Source organism: Megalops cyprinoides, chromosome 21, assembly GCF_013368585.1.
Source record: "Megalops cyprinoides isolate fMegCyp1 chromosome 21, fMegCyp1.pri, whole genome shotgun sequence".
In the NCBI taxonomy this organism is placed as follows: Eukaryota; Metazoa; Chordata; class Actinopteri; order Elopiformes; family Megalopidae; genus Megalops; species Megalops cyprinoides.
The window spans coordinates 22751682-22770496 of record NC_050603.1 but is presented as its reverse complement, the minus strand read 5'-3'; the positions used below and the strand labels follow the sequence as shown (position 1 = coordinate 22770496).

Sequence of the window (18815 nt, the reverse complement as noted above, 5' to 3'; positions counted from 1 at the left end):
TTTTATTCATTCACCAGCTATCAAATTCATTGGGGGGGGGAGTCTTATCACCAACCTTCCTCAGATGGGATCTTGAATTTATCACATTGTGAAATGCAAAAAGAGAGTTCCTCTTAAACATATTTACATACATGAGCGCATTAACTAAGGAGTGCACATCTATATCCCCTGTAAAACATTAGGCACTTTACCTGTAGCCATGCCAGAAGCTGGTCGTATCTTGGGGAATGAAAGTAAGCCCAGAAAGGTTCCTAAAGTTAACTGACAGGTGACTGAAACATATGACTGCAGGAACAACAACAGACAACAGGGAAGTGAGTTCTCATTATTCATTCATGAGAAGTTAACTTTTTCTGTTGCACTAACTTCATTTTATCTGGCCTATCTACCTACTGATTATGACACGCAATCAAGAAGTACATCAGTCTGCTCTGAAAGCTTGTACAGTACAATTAACATTTTAAAAAAATGCATAATTATTAAAAAATAATTGCTTTGCAGAAAGATTGGATGTTCCAGCCTCACAACTGTGTGCTGTGTGTTTCACAGTCCAAAATATCTTTTCTGAAAAATAAGAATTGCATTGTAGTCAATATAAAACATTCATGATTCACACACCCCCCCATACCATTTTTGTATTTTGCATTAAATTGTGACAAAGGGTCACAAAATAGAAGAAAACGTTTAAGACTTAATTTTTCGCCACTGTAGAGATCTGTTCAACCAGTGTGACCAAACACTGATTCAAACCTTTTCAGATAAGTGCATTTTCTAGGTTTTCAGTCAGACAGAATTTCAGTAGCAAAGTATTTCAATATTTTTTCCTGTACAGAGTGTAAGACAGTAAGAGGTACTGCATGCTTGAAACAAGATAATTTAGTAGTTAGCACTTTTTATAACAGTTTATAAAGGAAAAAAGACCTGGGTCATTTGAGAGAATAATCCCATGAACAGAGCTGTACTTACACCCCAAACAACAACTGTGGATTTTAATCCAGCAAAATAATGTGCATGTTTAAGAGAAACTGGAGACACGGGCTCTCCCTAGAGGTCCCAATGTGAAACAGCATCTGATGATGAAATGCCACTACAGTGGCCAACGCCATACTGTAGGTGGCTCTCTCCAGCCACTCAAAAGCCAAAAATATCTACAAAAGGCTGTGGAGTGGTTTCAGGTCAGAGAGAAAGATGGCTTTCATAAAAAGCATAAATGGGTTTCAAATGAAAGCACAGAAAAGCTGAACAGTATCCACACACAAGTACAGTGTGTCTGTGTGTCCTTTCAGAGCTGTAACAGGATTACATGCACACAAGCTGCAGTCCCACCATGCGATAATGAAAATTAGCATAATAAAAATTCCAGCTGTTTGGATTAATGCTGCTCACCAATCTAAATCTCCCAAAGTAAAACCCTGTATTGCACCTCTTCGCAAATATCAACGTCCGCTACTGTTCATGAGTCCACATAATACGTAGGTCTGAATCATTGATAAAACAATACCCTCTGTACAACCATTCTAGAAACTGCCGTGGATTGCAGGGTCAGTTCAGTGAATGTTGTAGAACGAGCAGCACCAGCACCAGCACCAGCAGTGACGTACAGTGACACTAGAATTTCTCACTCCCATTTATATGAAGGACAAAATGATTTGGGCCAGGATCATCATGCCCTTTGACCCCCCCGTGGAGCTCAGCCCTGCCCTGGAGGTCAGTTTACGCCCTCTCCTCGAAGTACCACTTTTGGTAGACGGAGTCCGAGCAGGGCCGGAGGGCGGGGGCGGGGCCTCCATTGTCAGACTTCTCCACAGCCTGCACACACTTCTGGAGCTGGGCATGGAAGAAGGAGCCATCCTACAGACACAGGCACAGGAGCTGAATGAATAAGGCCTCCTGCTCAAAGGTCTCACACATACGCAAGCAGCAGCGCCCAGCACAAGCTGTGCACACACAGATATTAAACAGGTATTAAACAAGGTAAAGGACTGCACCTACACACATGAAGACATACACATAGACTAGCACAACACATATGCACCCAGGCATGCACAAGCACATACTCTCACAACACATGCATGCACGCACGCACGCACGCACAGACACACACACGCATAAGCACACATGCTCACAAACACACAAAGACATGAACAGACTAACACACACGCACACAAACACGGAACACACACAATATCTACCTCGAGTACTTCATGTCCTTATATACATTTACAAAAGGCTGATGAAGATGGCAGGGAAATCACTAATCTCTCCAGCAGTCCCCATCTCTTCTAACGTGTCAGTCACTGCGCCTGATAAATTAATCTGCTAAGTGTCCTTCATCTGACCATTGCCATGCAGACATTAAAACCTGGACGAAATGATCCTGGAGGGATTCTGTCTTTGCAGGAGGAGCTCACCGCTCGATTTGCCGAGATTGATGCCGAACCCGTCCCCGCACAGTCTATGTTATGCTTTGCACATTTGCTCAAAGGCCTCAGGGCGACACGGGACGGGGGGAGTCAAACAACCCGAAGGTATCAGGAGCTCCTCCAGTGCTTCCCCAAAACCAACATTTGTACTGAAGCAGGGATCGATTTCATGCTCTAGTGGCTACCCAGGATTTAGCACCATGGATTTTTTAATGACTGATTTGTATTTATACTCCCTTGTATTTGTACTACCAGGTAACTGAATGTGAGCACATGCATAACACATGGAGCCATGCATCCTTTTGTGCACACTGAAAAGAGATCATTGAAAGACCGTACATTCCCCCGTCGACTGAGTTTAACCGCTCCGCCCCCCCCCACCCCCAGCCACGGTACCTCTCTCAGGATGAACCTCTGGTCCTCTGGCACCGGCTGCTTCGGCTTGCGGCAGAGCTGCACGGTCAGGTACTCCGCCCCAGAATCCACGGCAGCGCACCCCGCGGGCTCCCGCGTGTTGTAGCGGATCTCGTTCTCGACGGAGTGCTCAAAGAACTGCCAGGGGGAGAGAGCGAGAGGGAGAAGGTGGGCGCCGAGTCCCCCAGGGCGTCTACCTGATCATACCTGCAGCCTCTGTGCCACCCGAGCATGGTGCCCTTTGGCCTTCACTCGAGCCGGGGAGCCCAAGCAAGCATTACACAGCCTTATTTCTTGAAAGAATTCCTTTCTTTTTATCCACAGCTACCTCTAATCTTACCAGTTTGTGTTGAAAAAAGGGGGAAAAAAATGATGCATAAAGTCATTATTCTGAATGTAGGGCAAAGTTAGTCATAGTTTGACTGAACTGAGGCCTGCTTCCAACAGATGCCTGCCAAGATACAAGAGCAGAGCACTGCTCGAAGGCATGGATGAAATACTGAACAGGCATGAAAATGGATATGTTTTGATGTCAGGACTGAAGCATGTGTTTTTCCCAGACCACACAGTCTATCGTTATGTTCCGTAACAAGATTCCCACAGTGAGTCTCCATCCAGGGACAGGCAGCCTTGGACTGCTGCACACGTTTCTGGCTTCTGTTCCGCCTGAACCCCTCATCACGTCACACCACCGGACCCATTTTTACACTGTTTAAATGAGGGGCGACCGCGCGCTCCGGGCGCTCCTCAGTAATTAACTCCTGCAATTAAGAGCTCGGACGGAACAAATGAGAAATGTTTGCAGTGCTCCGGGCCCGGGGCTTACCGGCACCTTTTATAGATGATCTCCTGGACTGCTTTCCTCTGCCGTTGCAGTGTCTGACGGACCTTACAGATAGACAGAAGCATACAGACTGTATGACCTAGTCCAGTCTCTGTAATGCCTGTCTCTTTGGTGTGAGGCAGCATTTAATGAAAAAGAGAGTCACGTGACCTGCGAGTCCTTCAAACACAACGGGATCACTATCGCTCATGTACACACAGGTCAGGTTAACAGGATCCGTAGTGGTAGCATAGACACTCCGTCCATCGACACAGGGCTCGGTACACTCGAGAACAGGGGTTAGGAGACCCTGCAGCTGGAGAGCTGGAGAGCTTTCTTGTTTTGTTTCATTCTGTTTGCTCTTAATTAGATAATTGGCTCGGTAATTGCGCTAATCGAGTGCAGGTGACTCAGAATGGCAAAATGCTGAGTGCCTTTAGCACGTGGTCACCTGCATTAATTAAGCAGACCAATTCATCCGGCCGTGCGATTAAGAGCTGCATGGGAACAAAAACCAGAATTATCTCTGGCACTCGAGGACCATCTCTGGCTCCACTGCTGTAGAGTCCACGCTATAGGAACAATGGCCTTTCTACGGATGGGAACAGCCTATTCAGCCCCTCAATAAATACTCTGAGTCTCACAGCATGTAAGCAAGCTCCAGCTCCTCAGACTTTTAGTCAGTGATCAGAAAACTCACAATGCCTTTTAAGAGCCTTAAATGACACTAGGTACAGATACTCAGAGTAAGGGGAAAACTCACTGGGGTTAGATTGAATAGAGCTGTGCCAAATGGCATCCTTTGTGTACAGCGGTTATCGCATCGCCATGTTCTCCAAAGCTGATATCTGTAGTGGGAGAGGGAGGAGGGGTGTATGTGTGCATTACCTTCCAGGGAGGTAAACGCTGAGCTGCAGGTTGGTAATAAAACTTTACAGGCCGTGAAACCGCTGCTAGAAGCTTTCGCCGTTAAAAGTGAAATCACCGTCAAGGTCTCGCCATTACATGCCGAGGCGCCCGAAGCCCTTTTAATAACACCAGCCTTTTAAACAAACCCCTTTTAAGGAGCTCAATTCAACTGCCAGCCCCTTGGGAACCTGCATTTAGAAGACACATATATACTGCCCTGTGGTTGGGAACTCTTCAGAAAAGTTTAGTGGATTGTAATATTGTGTGGTTTAAACAGAGAGCAGCTGCAGGGTAATGCACAGGGTCCATTCCATCAGAAAGTGGTGTGTTGAAGTAGGGAGATGGTACAGCAAGGTATTCACCTCACTCCTCTTAGGCTCCTGTTCTCAGCATGGCTGAAGACACTCTTACAGGCGAAACGCCTGGGCGCTCTCAGCACCAATGCAGTGCGAGTTACACATTTTAATGTGCCTTGAACATTAGGTGTGTGAAACGTGAACACTCCCCACAGATCCGCAAGCTAGCATTAGACTTTGTCTAAGGAAAGTCTTACACAATTACATGCTTATACCACGCTACAAACCACTGCACGGCATTGCCATAGATCCTGTTACGTAAATCTGTAAATCTTACAGGTACATCTTTTAAGGTCACCTCAGGCTACTTGTTTTTAGCATACAGTGCAACTGACTCAGGTTTTCTGGAAAATGTCAATTAACTATTTAGAAATTGCATTAAGCACACACCAAGTGTTAAGTCTTGGTCTTACAAGGGTGATTGACACCGGCTAGCACCAAAGGAACCCTTCCCCTATGCTTTATTACTCACAGAACAATGTCTTTGTGATCCCTAGCATAGCGCACCCAAAGCCAGGTCCTGACAATAGGGACACAGACCCATACCTGATTCTGGCCCATGCCGTGGCAGGGGTAAAGGATGATTCGGTGCCCAGCCACATTGTGGTCATCTGGGGGGTTGTAGTCAAAGCAGTAGTTGTTCATCCCTCTGTTCTTCAGCTGGAAGAAACAGGGCAGTAAGAATAAAAAATGTTCATATTCATATTCATATCTAGAATAAAGGTAATAACAGTAAGAGGAAGAAGAATATGAAAAGAATTCTTCTTGAATTCAAAGAAAATTATATTTAAAATTAGTTTTAAAATGAGGTAAGTAATCAATGAAGAGGGCAAAATTTGGACCGGCTGATTGGTCTGCCAGTTAACTAGAGGAACACTGATTGGTCAGGGCCGCCGCCACTCACCATGCCGAACATTCCAGGGCGGTCCTCGGGGACGTTAATGTCTGGGTATACGTTCTCCAGGTACCAGCGGAAGTCCTTGCAGCCCAGCTGCTGTCTCAGCTTAAGTCTCTCCGTCACGTCCCCGAAGGCCTCCTAGGAGCACACGCACACCCCATTTTTAGCCATTGGGTTGCCCCCCATTCTAGACATTTAAGCCCGACTGCTCCAGAACATGGGCGATTATGCGCCTGAAGGATCCCATTGCCGTTTGCCTGGCAGTTTGTCAGCTTTCTGAAAATCACCTTGTGTGACAGCCTGGCCAGTGGAGCCAAGGCACAGAAAGGTTCTATTATCAGACACTTGAGAAATATCCAAGCTGAAACTTACCAGGGCAAAACGCTTTGTTAAACTGGGTCTTAAAGAGACTGGTGGGGATTTTGTTTTTCATAAATTGTCAAAAGTCTTAAAGCAACTGTAAATAACCAAAGTGCAACACATTTTATATGGGTTGATAAGCAAAATACATATACCAGTAGACAGACATCGGTTACATAGAAATATAAGATATACCTTACACCTCTCTCTGACTCTCTGTCTCTCCCTCTCACACACACACACACACACACACCCTTTTGGAACTGAATGCTTAATTCAACATTTTCTTGTTAATATGGCCATTGACATCCTAGAGGTCATTAATTTTAAAGCTACCAGTAAACTGGAGTCCAACAAAAAATCCATTATCCAAGTGAGAAAGGCTTACAACCAAAACATGTCTTGTTGGGGTGCAGAATAAAATTGCGTGTGCAGCCTATTATTAAATTTAGGTCAGAAGACTATCAGAGACCAGTCTGGCTCTCCTCTCCAAACAGGGATCAACAGCATCATCTACTGGTCACAAACGCACAAAGCTGCACACAGCATCGCTAATTCCATGTCTATGCCAAACTGAATCTTAGAGGAACCCGCTCCACAGAATTTCACCAGGTGCTGCACATGTTTAGCTCCTCTGGATGCTTTCTTAAGAAGCCCCCTGGTTCCAGGGCCCTCTGAATCTGACCTCTCCCACCAGCAAACGGCCATCTGGCCCACAAATCCCACAACAGATTTGGAGCTCGTTACTCCTGAATAACAACCCGTGCAGACGTGCAGGGACGGCAATTCCACCGAAAAGACCATCCCCGCGGCGGCGGCTAGGCACGGCGCTGAGGGGTGATGGATGGTGGCGCGACTTTGGGAGCTTGTCTTTAATTGGCTGTTCGTCAACTTATTTTGCGGAGGGGAAACCCCGGCAGAGGAGGCCATCCATCACGGTCAGGCTGCGGGGGCGGCGAGTGAGGGGGGAGGGGGCATGTCCAGGGGCCTTCGGGTTTTTGGCGAAAGCCATGGCTTCATGTCCAACGGGCCCAAAAACAATGCGAGGATGAGGGAAACCAGGCCATTCTCTATGCATGTGTATAAGCATTCCAAAACAATTGCATTTCATTTTGCTCAGTGGATGTGATCATTGAGGAGGACCTGCATAGCTCACAATTTTTACATGCCATCCAATTGGGCAGCCCGACATTCAGGCAATTCAGGTTAGGTACATTGCCCAGGGGTACAACAGCAGTGGCCCACCTGGGAAAGGAACCAGCAACTAACCCTGTTGTGCAACTATGCGATTATTAATAGCACAGTAGGAATCTTGCTTCATATTTGCGTTTAGTTCATACAGTATATAATTGCTTATGTCTTATGCAATATTAAAGAAGGGGTGTATTTCGACACCCTCACCTTATGAAAACCAAGGTGAAGCATCAATTCCAAAATATAAAGAAGATGATTAATATGTCAAAATGTACTGCATACTTTAAAAAACATGTCAATTACTGTTACTTTTATATTTTGCATGTATGTCATATTATAGATATTATAATATTGCAGAACACTTTCTTGAAGATCTGGGTAAAACTGCACACACAGATCAAAAGTGTGTGATAGTATGATAGTGCGTAATATATGCTCTATTTTTTCACATGGTAAAAATATACACAACAACTATTTATAATATATTCCTTCCTTTTTGAAAATTCACAGAAGAAAGAATTAAATATAGTTAATGTAACCATTTGCCTTTTTGAGGGCGAGTTCAGTAATTACACTCAACAGCCTGCCTGTGGAGAACAGCACATTCAGGCAATCTTAAAGCAGATCTTTCAGGCCTCCGGCGGAGAGGACAGCATTTCACTTGAGAAAGAGCACCAATCGCAGCGCTGAATAAAAGATGCAGTCAGAGCGAGATCCCATTACAGGGCAAGGCAGATTAAGAGCACATAAGGGCACGTCAGCCTGCCAGCTGGGCAGCTCGGGGAGCCCTGAACCCAGCTCGGTATTGGATTAGGTTCGCTGCTGGAGTGGCTGAGCCCGAACCACAATCTTCGGTAAAGGGCATTAGTGCCACCTGATCCTGGTTTAGCCGGCTGCACCCTCCAACTCGGCTGTCTGGCCGGTGCAGCATCCTGGCACGGCGGGAGGTTTTTGCACCTTCCCGGGAGGAGGTGACACGAAGGGACATGATTTCCGTTGCTGTGCGGATGGTCTTATGCAGGAGGGACCACATGGGTCTTAACCACGGAGGGACCACATGGGTCTGCCTTCTCATCTCAGGTACTTGCATTAGGGCGCCACGCCAACCGCGTGGCTGCAGTTCCTAAAGTGACGTCACAAGGACCATAGGCATTGATTTTTTGCGAGGTGTAATTTGATCCTATCATATGCAAAAGAAAACCATTAAAACTTCATTCAGTGAACCCACCAATCCATCTGTGTAGGTAGACTGGATCAGGGGAGAGGTCTTTAAACATTCATCACGTAGATGGTGACAGACAGGTCCATCAACACCTACATGCTGAACACAGTAATTCTAATAGCCCTATGTCACACGTCTGAGCAAGCCGCTGTTGTGCCAACAGAGAGACTCCTGGGATAAAAAAAAACATCCTATCATTGCATTGTTACATAATAAGCTGGTCCACGCCAGAGAAACCTAACCTCCGTCCCTGCTGAGGAAGCATGGTTTATTTAACAGTTACATCACCGGTGAGTTCTGACCTGGTCAAAGCCAAAACCAGGTCTTCAAAGTTTTCACACAGTTTAGGCTGAAGCTAGAGACTCCATCTTTGTCTTTGCTTATTAATTCACAGCCTCATTAGCAGGGAGTGAGGGAAATGATCAGTGAGGGCTCAGGAAGTTGAGCTCGTGCCAGGAGTTGGAGTTGGTAGCCACTTGCGAGTGATACCCAGGCGCCGCGGGAAGGCGATTGGATTAAGACCTGCACGCGCAAGCATTCACCTCAGGGCTCGCTGTCATCAAACCTCAGACCAAGCGACAGGAGGCCCTTCAGAAGCACAGACCGCACCCCCAGCACCTTTTAGCTTCCTACGCCCCCTCAGCAAGGCTGATCTCACGGTTTTCTGTGACCTCTTTGGGGTCCGAGCGAAGTATAAATAACTGATCAAAAGCAAAATGCAGAAGTACTGAAGAAATGCAGGGGCTGATTCATCGCATGAATTCAAAATTTAAAACACAAGTCACTGGCAAAAATTTCAGTTGACTAATGTGATTAACCAATACAATTCTAATAAGGGCACAAACGGGAAAGTATGCACGCACCCAAGCACCCAGAAACTCACGCACACACGCACACACACGCGCGCACGCACGCACGCACGCACGCACACACACACACACACTGCACAGTGCAGTCTTTCTCGAGATGATACCTCTGACTGCAGCATTTAGAATAATGAAAGTTATTCAGCGGAGATATCTGGAATACTGGGTCAGGTTGCAGACAGAGGCACACTTATCAAGCGGGGGCCTACCAGCCGAGCGTGGGGGTTGCGGTGGTAGAACAGCTCCTTGTACCCATCCATCCAGACCTCCGCAGCGCGCACGCTGTTGGCCAGGGCCTTGCTGCGGGAATAGGGGGCCTTTTTGGGGAAGACGTGCCCCACGTGGGAACAGGGGTGGATCTCCAGGCTGCCCCCGCATTGCCAGATCTGAATGGCACAAAAGAAAACTATCACAGTCAAGCGCATAACAAGGCATCAACACTTGGGCCCATCTCTGCAAAATTACCTTTGATTAACGCTTACGTCAAACTGGCACTTACAACTGATATTCTATTTTGAGGAAAACACAACAGGGAAGCCCAGGCAAAGAATCTGTTTGGATGCAACAAGCACATGCCGACTCACTGACCAATGAAAAGCTGTTATACAAATGCTTGGTCCATCACACCAAACACAGTCGGAGCAGTGGGAATCCATCCCGGCTGAAACGAGCATGGTAAAAACAATGATGTGTGTGTCATTGTGCGCTTATCAGCTTCATTGTGAACTCAGCTGCACGTTACCAACACTGCATCAGGCCGCTGATGCAAATTCATGTAAAACGCCTCTTAGTGAAAAGACCGAGCAGCACCTGACAGCGCTGTAATGACATGTTCTCAAATCATGCCGAGCTGCAGATACCAGAGAGCTGCTCCTTTCTACTGCGTCTCTAATTTATTGCAGACTACCATGCTTTATGAAGCCTCCGTGTCATTTCCAATGACTTCAGATGGCACTGCTCAGCACACAGGCCTGGACTGCACTGGAATCCTGCAGAGAGATGGGCAAGCTTCCTTCCCCCCCCCCCCCTCATACCTTTAACGCTTGATCAGAGAGCCACCACCTTCGTAGCCCCCGTGTGAATACAGGTGTGTATTTCACACCAAGGCGGCGACCGCTGAACAAACATTTCCGCAGATGTTGACACCCAAACGCCAACCCCCAGACCGCAGCAACCTCAAGGAGAGACCAAAAAGTGAGGCATGGAGCTACCACCGCCTTGGCATGACCCACCCTGAAGGAGAACTCCAGGTTTTCTCCTCCCCAGACTTCCATCCCAGTGTCGTAGGTGCCAAGGTACTGGAAGTAGCTCTTGCTGACGGCGAAGAGCCCTCCGGCCATGGTGGGAGACCTAGGAAGACAGAGTGAGGAGAAGAGAAGCGAAAGACAGCGGTCAGAGACTCTGGAAGATGCACACGTTCCGTGGTATTCCCACCTATGCTGAAAGACGACTGGAGGCTCACCTCTGTGAAATACAAAACAAGGGGAAAGTGATCAAGTGATTACTAATTGTGATAATGTAATGTAATGTAATGAGCAGTTTGCCATGTACAGCAATTATAAAACCGCTTTGTGAAATACTTTTAGCTCAGCGTGCATTTGATATACCCATCCTAACACCCTCGCCTTGTTTCAGATTTGTATACATGTATATCATATCCATAGCTTACAATTTTTGCATGTTATCCATTTATACAGCTGGATATTTACTGAGGCAATTCTGAGTTAAAGACCTTGCCCAAGTGTCCAAGCAGGGAATTGAAAGCAACAAGCCCTGCTCCTTACCACTACACTACAATGCTGCCAGTGCCACTTTATTATGAGCGAATATCAACATTTTTATCAGAGATGTAGGAATACAAAACAAAAACAGTGGTGTGATGCAGTGAGGCCCCCCAGACCTACAAGAGAGTCTTGTCACAGCTCCAGCTTTTGTTCTGAGGATGACATCATGGGCAGCTTTAAGGACGTTGAGCGGAGAGCAGCAGTTTGAGGGCCTGAAAGCCCGCTCTCGGATCAATGCTCGATTAACCAGCGAAAACATTCCAAAAGGCCGCAGATGGGCTTTCAGCATCGCTTCTGCGCAGCCGGTGGGAGCGCCTCCATTATTCATGGAGCGTATCCTTCCGCCCTGCACCGTCCCCCTCCCCGCCCACCTGATGACATCAGTGGCTGATCTCCGCCTCTTCTGCTCGTACTCTGGGACAGGGTGCCAGGTGAACACCAGCCTCCAGTCGAAGCCTCCAATCTGAGGCTCCCCTGGGTTCCCCAGGTACTGGAAGGTGTTCCAGTCAATGACGTCAATGACGGGGCACACCACTGCCGACTCCTCCTCCTTTATTCTGAGGGAAAGACAGAGCGTAAGCACAGATATTCTACATCAGCACCAGATATTTGATTGCTTTGTTCCATTCCATTCTCTGTGTTTCCATGTCCTGGAGGTTCCGGTAATGTCTGCATTGCTATGCTAGCTATGTATGCTCTTTTTAGACCACAACAAAGCAGGGTCACTGATAGCGCATGTCTGATGTCATGGAGCATCTCTCTCTGTCCCATCATTGGAAGGTCAGGTGTCCCTGAGGTACAGTGAGAACGAAATAGTGAAAGGGAAATCTCTCTTCACTCGGATGCTGGAGGGGCGCCCACTGCCGAGAGCTCTGGGGAGGTCTGCTAGTGGGGGCTGGGGTCAGACCGCTCCGGTATGGTATGGGTCCAACTCCTCTGTCGCTGGATGGGGTCAGAGAGCTCCTGCAGGGCGCATGGGTCTCACCTGTGGAGCAGGGGCTCCAGCCAGCCCTCATGGCATTCGCAGTGGCAGTCCAGGAAGGTCAGCACGTCGCCGGTGGCGATGGATGCCCCAAGGAGCCGCGCCCGCACCAGGCCCTCCCGCTTGCGCGCCCGGATTAACCGCACCTTCCTCAGGCCTGAGATGTAGTCCTCCAGGGGTTTCTTCAGGTGCTCTGTGCGGATTCACATCAGACTCATTTTCAACAAAACATACAATGACTGTGGAAACATCAGTTCATCGATGACAGAATAACAATGGGCCAGTACTGTAGTCAAGATACTGAACTTTTCTGATGTCAAAGGGTAGTAAGATAAGTAATAGATAACTGTAAAGAACTGTAACCTATGTAAGTCACTTTGGATAAAAGCATCTACCAAATGAATAAATGTAAATGTAAATGTAAGATCAATTCCCAAGCGACCAAGCTGAATTCAGGACAAAATTAGCTTCAGTATATATTTGAGGTTTATAAATGCAAAGCAAGCAAATCCCACAGCCCCTGCAAAGGAATAAACGCAAATATTAAATGTGATGCCAATACAACGTCATGGAACCATGTGGTTTCTCTTCAAAGAATTTTACCACAGGGTGGCGCTGAAATGTGTTATTGTACTGAATTCTTCATTCATGAGCATACAATTAATACTAAATTATAATGCCCTGTGCTTAGGTGGCAAGCATTTACAATTTTCACATTTCTCCTTAGGTTCAGACTATTGGCACTTAGCCCATAGGACCCTGGGGGTGATGTATATTCCAGTCCTGCTGGGCTTCCAAAGATTATCAGCTTTGCCTCAGTTGACCCTACAGCCAAAATAGCATACACCTTCAAAGCAAACACAAGAATGCAGGGCCAGTTGAAATGTGCATTGAATAATCAACAAGGGACCATCTGAAGGTGATAAAAGTGTTAGAAGCACTGAAAATGTTCTTGTCCCTTACCCATTTAAATTAGCTCAGAAATCTATATACACACACTAATACAGTATTTCAGACAAAATACAGACTTTCTAGGCCATGCCTAGAATTCCTGGAGAGAAGTCAGAGACTCTAAAAAAATAAGAACTCAAAAAACAATACATTCAGCAAACTGGGTGCTTTAGTCATTACCAGAGACCCACAGCTATCTTCTCTGCTGTCCACTGACATGTTTTTACCTAGTGGGGTCCAGCTGGTTTTCCAACGATAGAGACTGTAGTAGCACTCTGCAGCTCTGATACTACTTCATTTTAGCGTAATTTTTACTTTATTTGTTTCAGTGTCACCCTCTACCCACTCTAGGGAAATTCAGGTCATTTCAATTCCACATTGCATTGTCACCACATTTTTCACCGTATGCCTCAACCAGAGCTGTACAATAAAGCACAGAAAAGATTGTTGCACGTAACGGAAGACCTCGAGGTACTGCTGAAGTTCAGTGAGCTGCGGGTTTCGCTGTCCAGAGACACCGCCGTCGATCGTGACAGACCGCAACGTGTGGAGCATTTTGACGCAGCACGGTAACGCCGCGCACCCTCCTCCCCTACCTCTGTCGCTGTAGTCGTCGACAAGGATGACCTCGCGCAGCAGGACGTCGGGGGACGTCTCCAGGACGCTGTGCACCGTGCGGAGCAGCGTGGACCACGCCTCGTTGTAGAATGCGATCACCACCGACGTGGAGGGCAGCGCGGAGTAGTCGTATCGCAGGTCTCTACAGCTGCGGGGCGGGAAAACCAGTCTGAGCACTCAGGATCCTGGTGCAGAGCCCGGATCTCAGCTCTCCTCTCCCATAGCAACAGCTACCCACAAACACGACCCTACTTCATAGGTACAGAATATCAATAGTCTACTTCATAATTAACACTTAACATGAAAATAATTTCCTTTAATGGTGGTATTATAAAGTTATTTGTTTATTAATTTATTTTTGGAAAGGGCAAGTATTTGGAATACCAACCACGGGGAAAATGAGTATACAGAGCCAGTACATACACGGCGATTGCTGAAAATCAATCGCGATCAAACGTGACAGGTTATTACTCAGCTACAGCAGAACCTGGGCCCGACATGTTGCGAAACCTTTGAAATAAGGAAGACCTACTCTGTCATCACCTCAGGACTCGGCGACGATTTCAGAGCCGTACAGTGCTACCTACTGATCACAGATGCTGACCTGTGGGGCTGTAATGTTCTTACCATAAGTCCAGGACACACAGTTATTAAATGTTTATACTGCTGCCTCCTGACCACTGACCACTTACTATACTTCTGCTGTTTGCCAAGTAGCAACCACCAACCAAGTAAATTGCCCTTTAAAAAGCAGATAAATTCACACAGAATCCAATCAGGTAGGCCTAGTTGGCATGTAGTTTCAGAGAAAAACAGAAGTTGACTTTCACATTGGAGAGAAAACTGCACTTGCAGGAAATGCGTGACTAATTTTACTTGTATGTAAGGCATTGTAGCAACAAGACATTTTTAAAATGACAGTCCTGTGCATGAAACAACATTGCCTCAAGTCTTTCTTTAGCGCTGGCATAGGAGGAAGTTAAAAATAGATAACGTGGGTACTGGGCCACGTGGACATTTGAGAAATGCTATTAATTTTTCAAGAGTGTTATGATAGTGTTTACTCTATCTGAACGTCTGAAATGTCAGACACAAACATAAAGTGGACAAACTGGACCAGGGAAGTGCATAGCCAAATCCAATCTATGAGATTTGTAACACTAAACTTGCGGCGGTACTTCAAATTTGTAATGGAAGCGCGGGGTTGAAAAAAGTCACTTTGATTATGGTGTTGATTCACCACAACAGCGTCAATTAAACGTCAACACGTGAATATTCTATGCCAGCTGATCTTTAAGGAGAGTTCCACATAAAATGTCTTAAATATTAATGAGGTTTAGTAAGCCCAATCCATGAGTGAGCTCTCACACATTCAAAGTGCATTCAGAGTACTGATATCTGATATGTAGGCTACGAAAATCAATACACAGCTTTTATAGTTGTTACCTTCAGGTCCCTATCAAATATACTATATCCAAGGTATTTCAATAAAAAGGTTACACAGCCTACATAGCCTATGCTATTATTTACTAACAAGCGCATTTGCAGTGCAGAATGACATACACTGATATAATCATTTAAGTCAGTGAAAAGATTCTTACTTACACTTACATCAAATACCCAACACTAAGACATTTGTCGAGTGTTCAGCGATTCCCTTCCGCTAACCTGAACTCTACCATATTTCAATGCCTTTGGTGCCCCGAATTTCACCGCGCACCGTTGGTGTGCCAGTGTCAGATTTATTTCCAGTTTTATCTACCACTATTTGTAAGTAGGCCTAATGTCTATCAGAACTGAAAACTTGCCTGTAGTAATTATAAAACTGGTATCACAGTATGTGACAAACTACTGGCTACATATATTTTTTTTCCATTAGAGTGACGAAAAAATAGTTAGTCCCCCCACTACCAAATGTAACATACGGTTTAAGGAAAGCATGTGGTTTTCCAGCTACACTGTGGACGATTGTTTTCACAGCTTGGCTATGGCGCATTGCTCTTCCAGTAAATTAAAGGATGCCAGGGCGAGAGTGTGATGAGCTCCTTGGCTGAGAATTCGCTGTGGCAACAGTACTGTCAAGACCGCTTACACAAGGCCTCGACAAAAAGAACATTTAATTAAGACTTACCGCCTAAGCTAAGGGAGACCGTGTATGGCACTCGTATGCTTACATCACACTCAAGATCGTGGTTAACTTACAGAGGATTCCACCGTTCAGGTAACCTCCGGTGAAGAGATATCTTCTCGCTGACATAAGTGTTGATCTGATGCTTTCTGATGCTTTCTTCTTCCTTTCTTTTCTCCTCCCCATGCAAGTTCAGCTTGACAGCTCTTCCCATCTCCCCCAGAGCATTACTATCCAACAGTGGTCTTTCATAAACCGGTCTTTTTAACCGTTCGTTTTCATCAACGTCTTCATCAGTCGAAATTCCTCGTCTGTTCGCCGGTCCGACTTCCTTCACATTGTTCTTGTGAAAAAGAAAATATCCGACGAGAGAGGCTGTGACAATACAGAGTATCAACTTTGACCGGTTCCTTCGCCCCAAAAGTGCCATCATGTCCCGTTTCTCTCTTCTTCACCTCATGCGCTTCACTTCAACGTCCGTTCTGATGTTATACAGTTGGCATTTTCATTGAATAACCACAACAACGTGAGTGAACACAAGCGAAGTCACTTCCAAGGAGGCTGCATGTTTTCCTAAGTAAATGTCTCCGCGCAATCAAAAGTACTCTACATAGCTTGCTGGTTAAATGAAACTCAATGCACAGGTAATTCCAGCAACGCCAATAATATATCAATGGAACATACGAGCTAAGACTCGGATATTTCTGATTGCGGGAGAATTACTTCGCCCTTGTTCACAATCACTTTCCATGAATCGTTCGTTCAAACTGCCTCACAGCGACGGTCTACTGTACAGCACTGGGCGGTGTTCCTGAGAGAGGTAGAAAAGGATTTACCCGATTAAATTAGCTAGCTAGCTATCTAGATTAGCAGTGAGGGTGAAAATATCCAGGTCAAATCACAGCGAGTCAGCGACTGCTCCCCCGGGTTACACGGTAACTGCACTAGATAATCCAAATCCACTTTGCGCTCTCCCATTCTTTAACGTCTTCCTCGTAGTCGCCAATGGGAAAAAACAGTATGCCGTAAAATCGTTAGCATACTACGAATTAAGTGTTCAGACCGTAATGCAACAGCCTCCTCCTCTCGGAGTACACAGATTTTGTGTATCCAGGAAGTCTGTAATTCAGTGGGAGGGCGATTTTACTTTCCTGGGGAAAATTCATTTGTAACGGGCCAAACTTCCTCCCAAAAAGTTCGGTAGAGTTTTTTCCTGAAAAACCGAAACGATCAAGAACAGTTTCTGTTCTGAAAAAAAGAACAGATAAACCAATAAGCAGTATTTTGTATTTTTCTCATGAGTAAAATCCACATGGCACAACTTTATTTTACTTGGTCGTTAAGAAGGGGTGTAGGCTACCGTTTTGCGCTGTCACTCTGACTGCTTCCGGGTACGCAACAGGTACCAGATTGGTGCATAACGTGAATGCCGTTTTCGGGCTACACAAGAGAGTTGGCTAAACACAGAAGTATCGCTAGTGAAAAGCACGATATTATTACTTGGATTATAGCCGAAAATATTAATAACACTTACTTGGTGTACTTTAGCTTTAGCAACCACACACAATGCCAAGAGCAGTAAAACTTGCAGGAAACAAATCGGTTGTCAAAAGTTGTGATAGTATGGAAAAAATAAATAATCAACATGAAATACGTCACGTGTAAAGACGGTTAATACTGCTTGTCGATCCACTATGTGTTGCGATACCCAACTAGTGTGAAAGACGGGCTATCGCCTGTCCTGTTCATATTTAGGCTAAACATGAGCCTGTTGAAATTAGTCTTGGTGAACGTATCGGATTATACATTAGTGTGCATCCCCCCAACACAGAAACTTTAAGGTCAGAGGTATAGCCTGGATGTCCCCGTTACACGTATGCAACGTGAAAAATGTGAAACATAAGCATTATGCTTAAAGGTTTAAAATGTAACCTAAATGCATAGGCTATTTAAGTCTATTATCTCAACCCCGCATCAAGTGTGAAACAATGAATATGTTTTCTAAAATTAAGATGATTAATAATTAAGCTTGTTATCCAATATAAGATGGTAACATGAGCGACACAGCGTTTGATTGAGTACCCTTATTGTCAAAACTACAAAGAAACAAGGCAACTCGAGTGTTGTAATATGCCACGGTACGCTACCCCTACTGTAGCTGTCCTTTATTAAGTTGCAAAGTAATGTGGAGAAAAGTTAACGCCTAAATCATAAGGCATGAAAACATTAAAATTTTATGTGTATATTCATTCATTTTAGAGCAGAAGTCTAGGCTATAGGCTACTGAGGGCGAATGATTAAAAAAAAATCAGGAATTGCGATCAAATGATCACTGATCAATGATTAGGCCTATTCACGATCCAAACATTCAACAATATTTGCATTGTCAGTGACCGAAAATTCTCATTTAAAAATCATTTTACTCTCCTTCTGGCTCGTTTTCAATGGAATTCCAAGAGTCTTCTCTTATTGCCAAGTACTTCTAAGCAGTGCTGCTCTCAGGTTACCAAGTACAGGGCGACAATATTACAGTTTGGATCAGATTATCATCACTGGATGTCGTCATGATAAAACAGCCTTCTCGAAGGGAGCTATCCTGTAGGCGTTAGTGACGACCGATGCCGTTTCTGTCGAGACTGAACGTTCTGAACACGTGTGACAGAAAATGCTGTCACAGTGATAAAGCTGGCACGCAGCAGTGTGCGCCTGATAGCAATTTTATTCTATCTAGCGGGAATGATGTGTTTTCAGTCTTGTGTTCCACGCTGATCAGTGTAGGGTTGGCTGAGAGCATCAGTTACAGCAGCGGCAGTCTGCGGTTGTGAAAACAAAAGGTTCCCGACTAATGACGTTAGCACTTTGCGCTTCACCGCTGTGTCTCCTATCT

At 45.5% G+C, this 18815-nt stretch overlaps 1 protein-coding gene across 1 annotated transcript; it reads right to left on the bottom strand.

Moving 5' to 3' along the window:
* Nucleotides 1-927: 927 nt before the first annotated feature.
* On the bottom strand, nucleotides 928-17067 carry galnt12 (UDP-N-acetyl-alpha-D-galactosamine:polypeptide N-acetylgalactosaminyltransferase 12). Its single transcript, XM_036515562.1, has 10 exons — nucleotides 16003-17067; nucleotides 13779-13948; nucleotides 12235-12424; nucleotides 11621-11806; nucleotides 10698-10815; nucleotides 9675-9851; nucleotides 5830-5961; nucleotides 5472-5585; nucleotides 2820-2975; nucleotides 928-1851 (listed from the first exon to the last, which is right to left on the bottom strand). Exons 1-10 carry the CDS (start codon nucleotides 16359-16361, stop codon nucleotides 1714-1716), a joined length of 1740 nt encoding a protein of 579 aa, XP_036371455.1. The 5' UTR covers nucleotides 16362-17067; the 3' UTR covers nucleotides 928-1713.
* Nucleotides 17068-18815: the final 1748 nt, after the last annotated feature.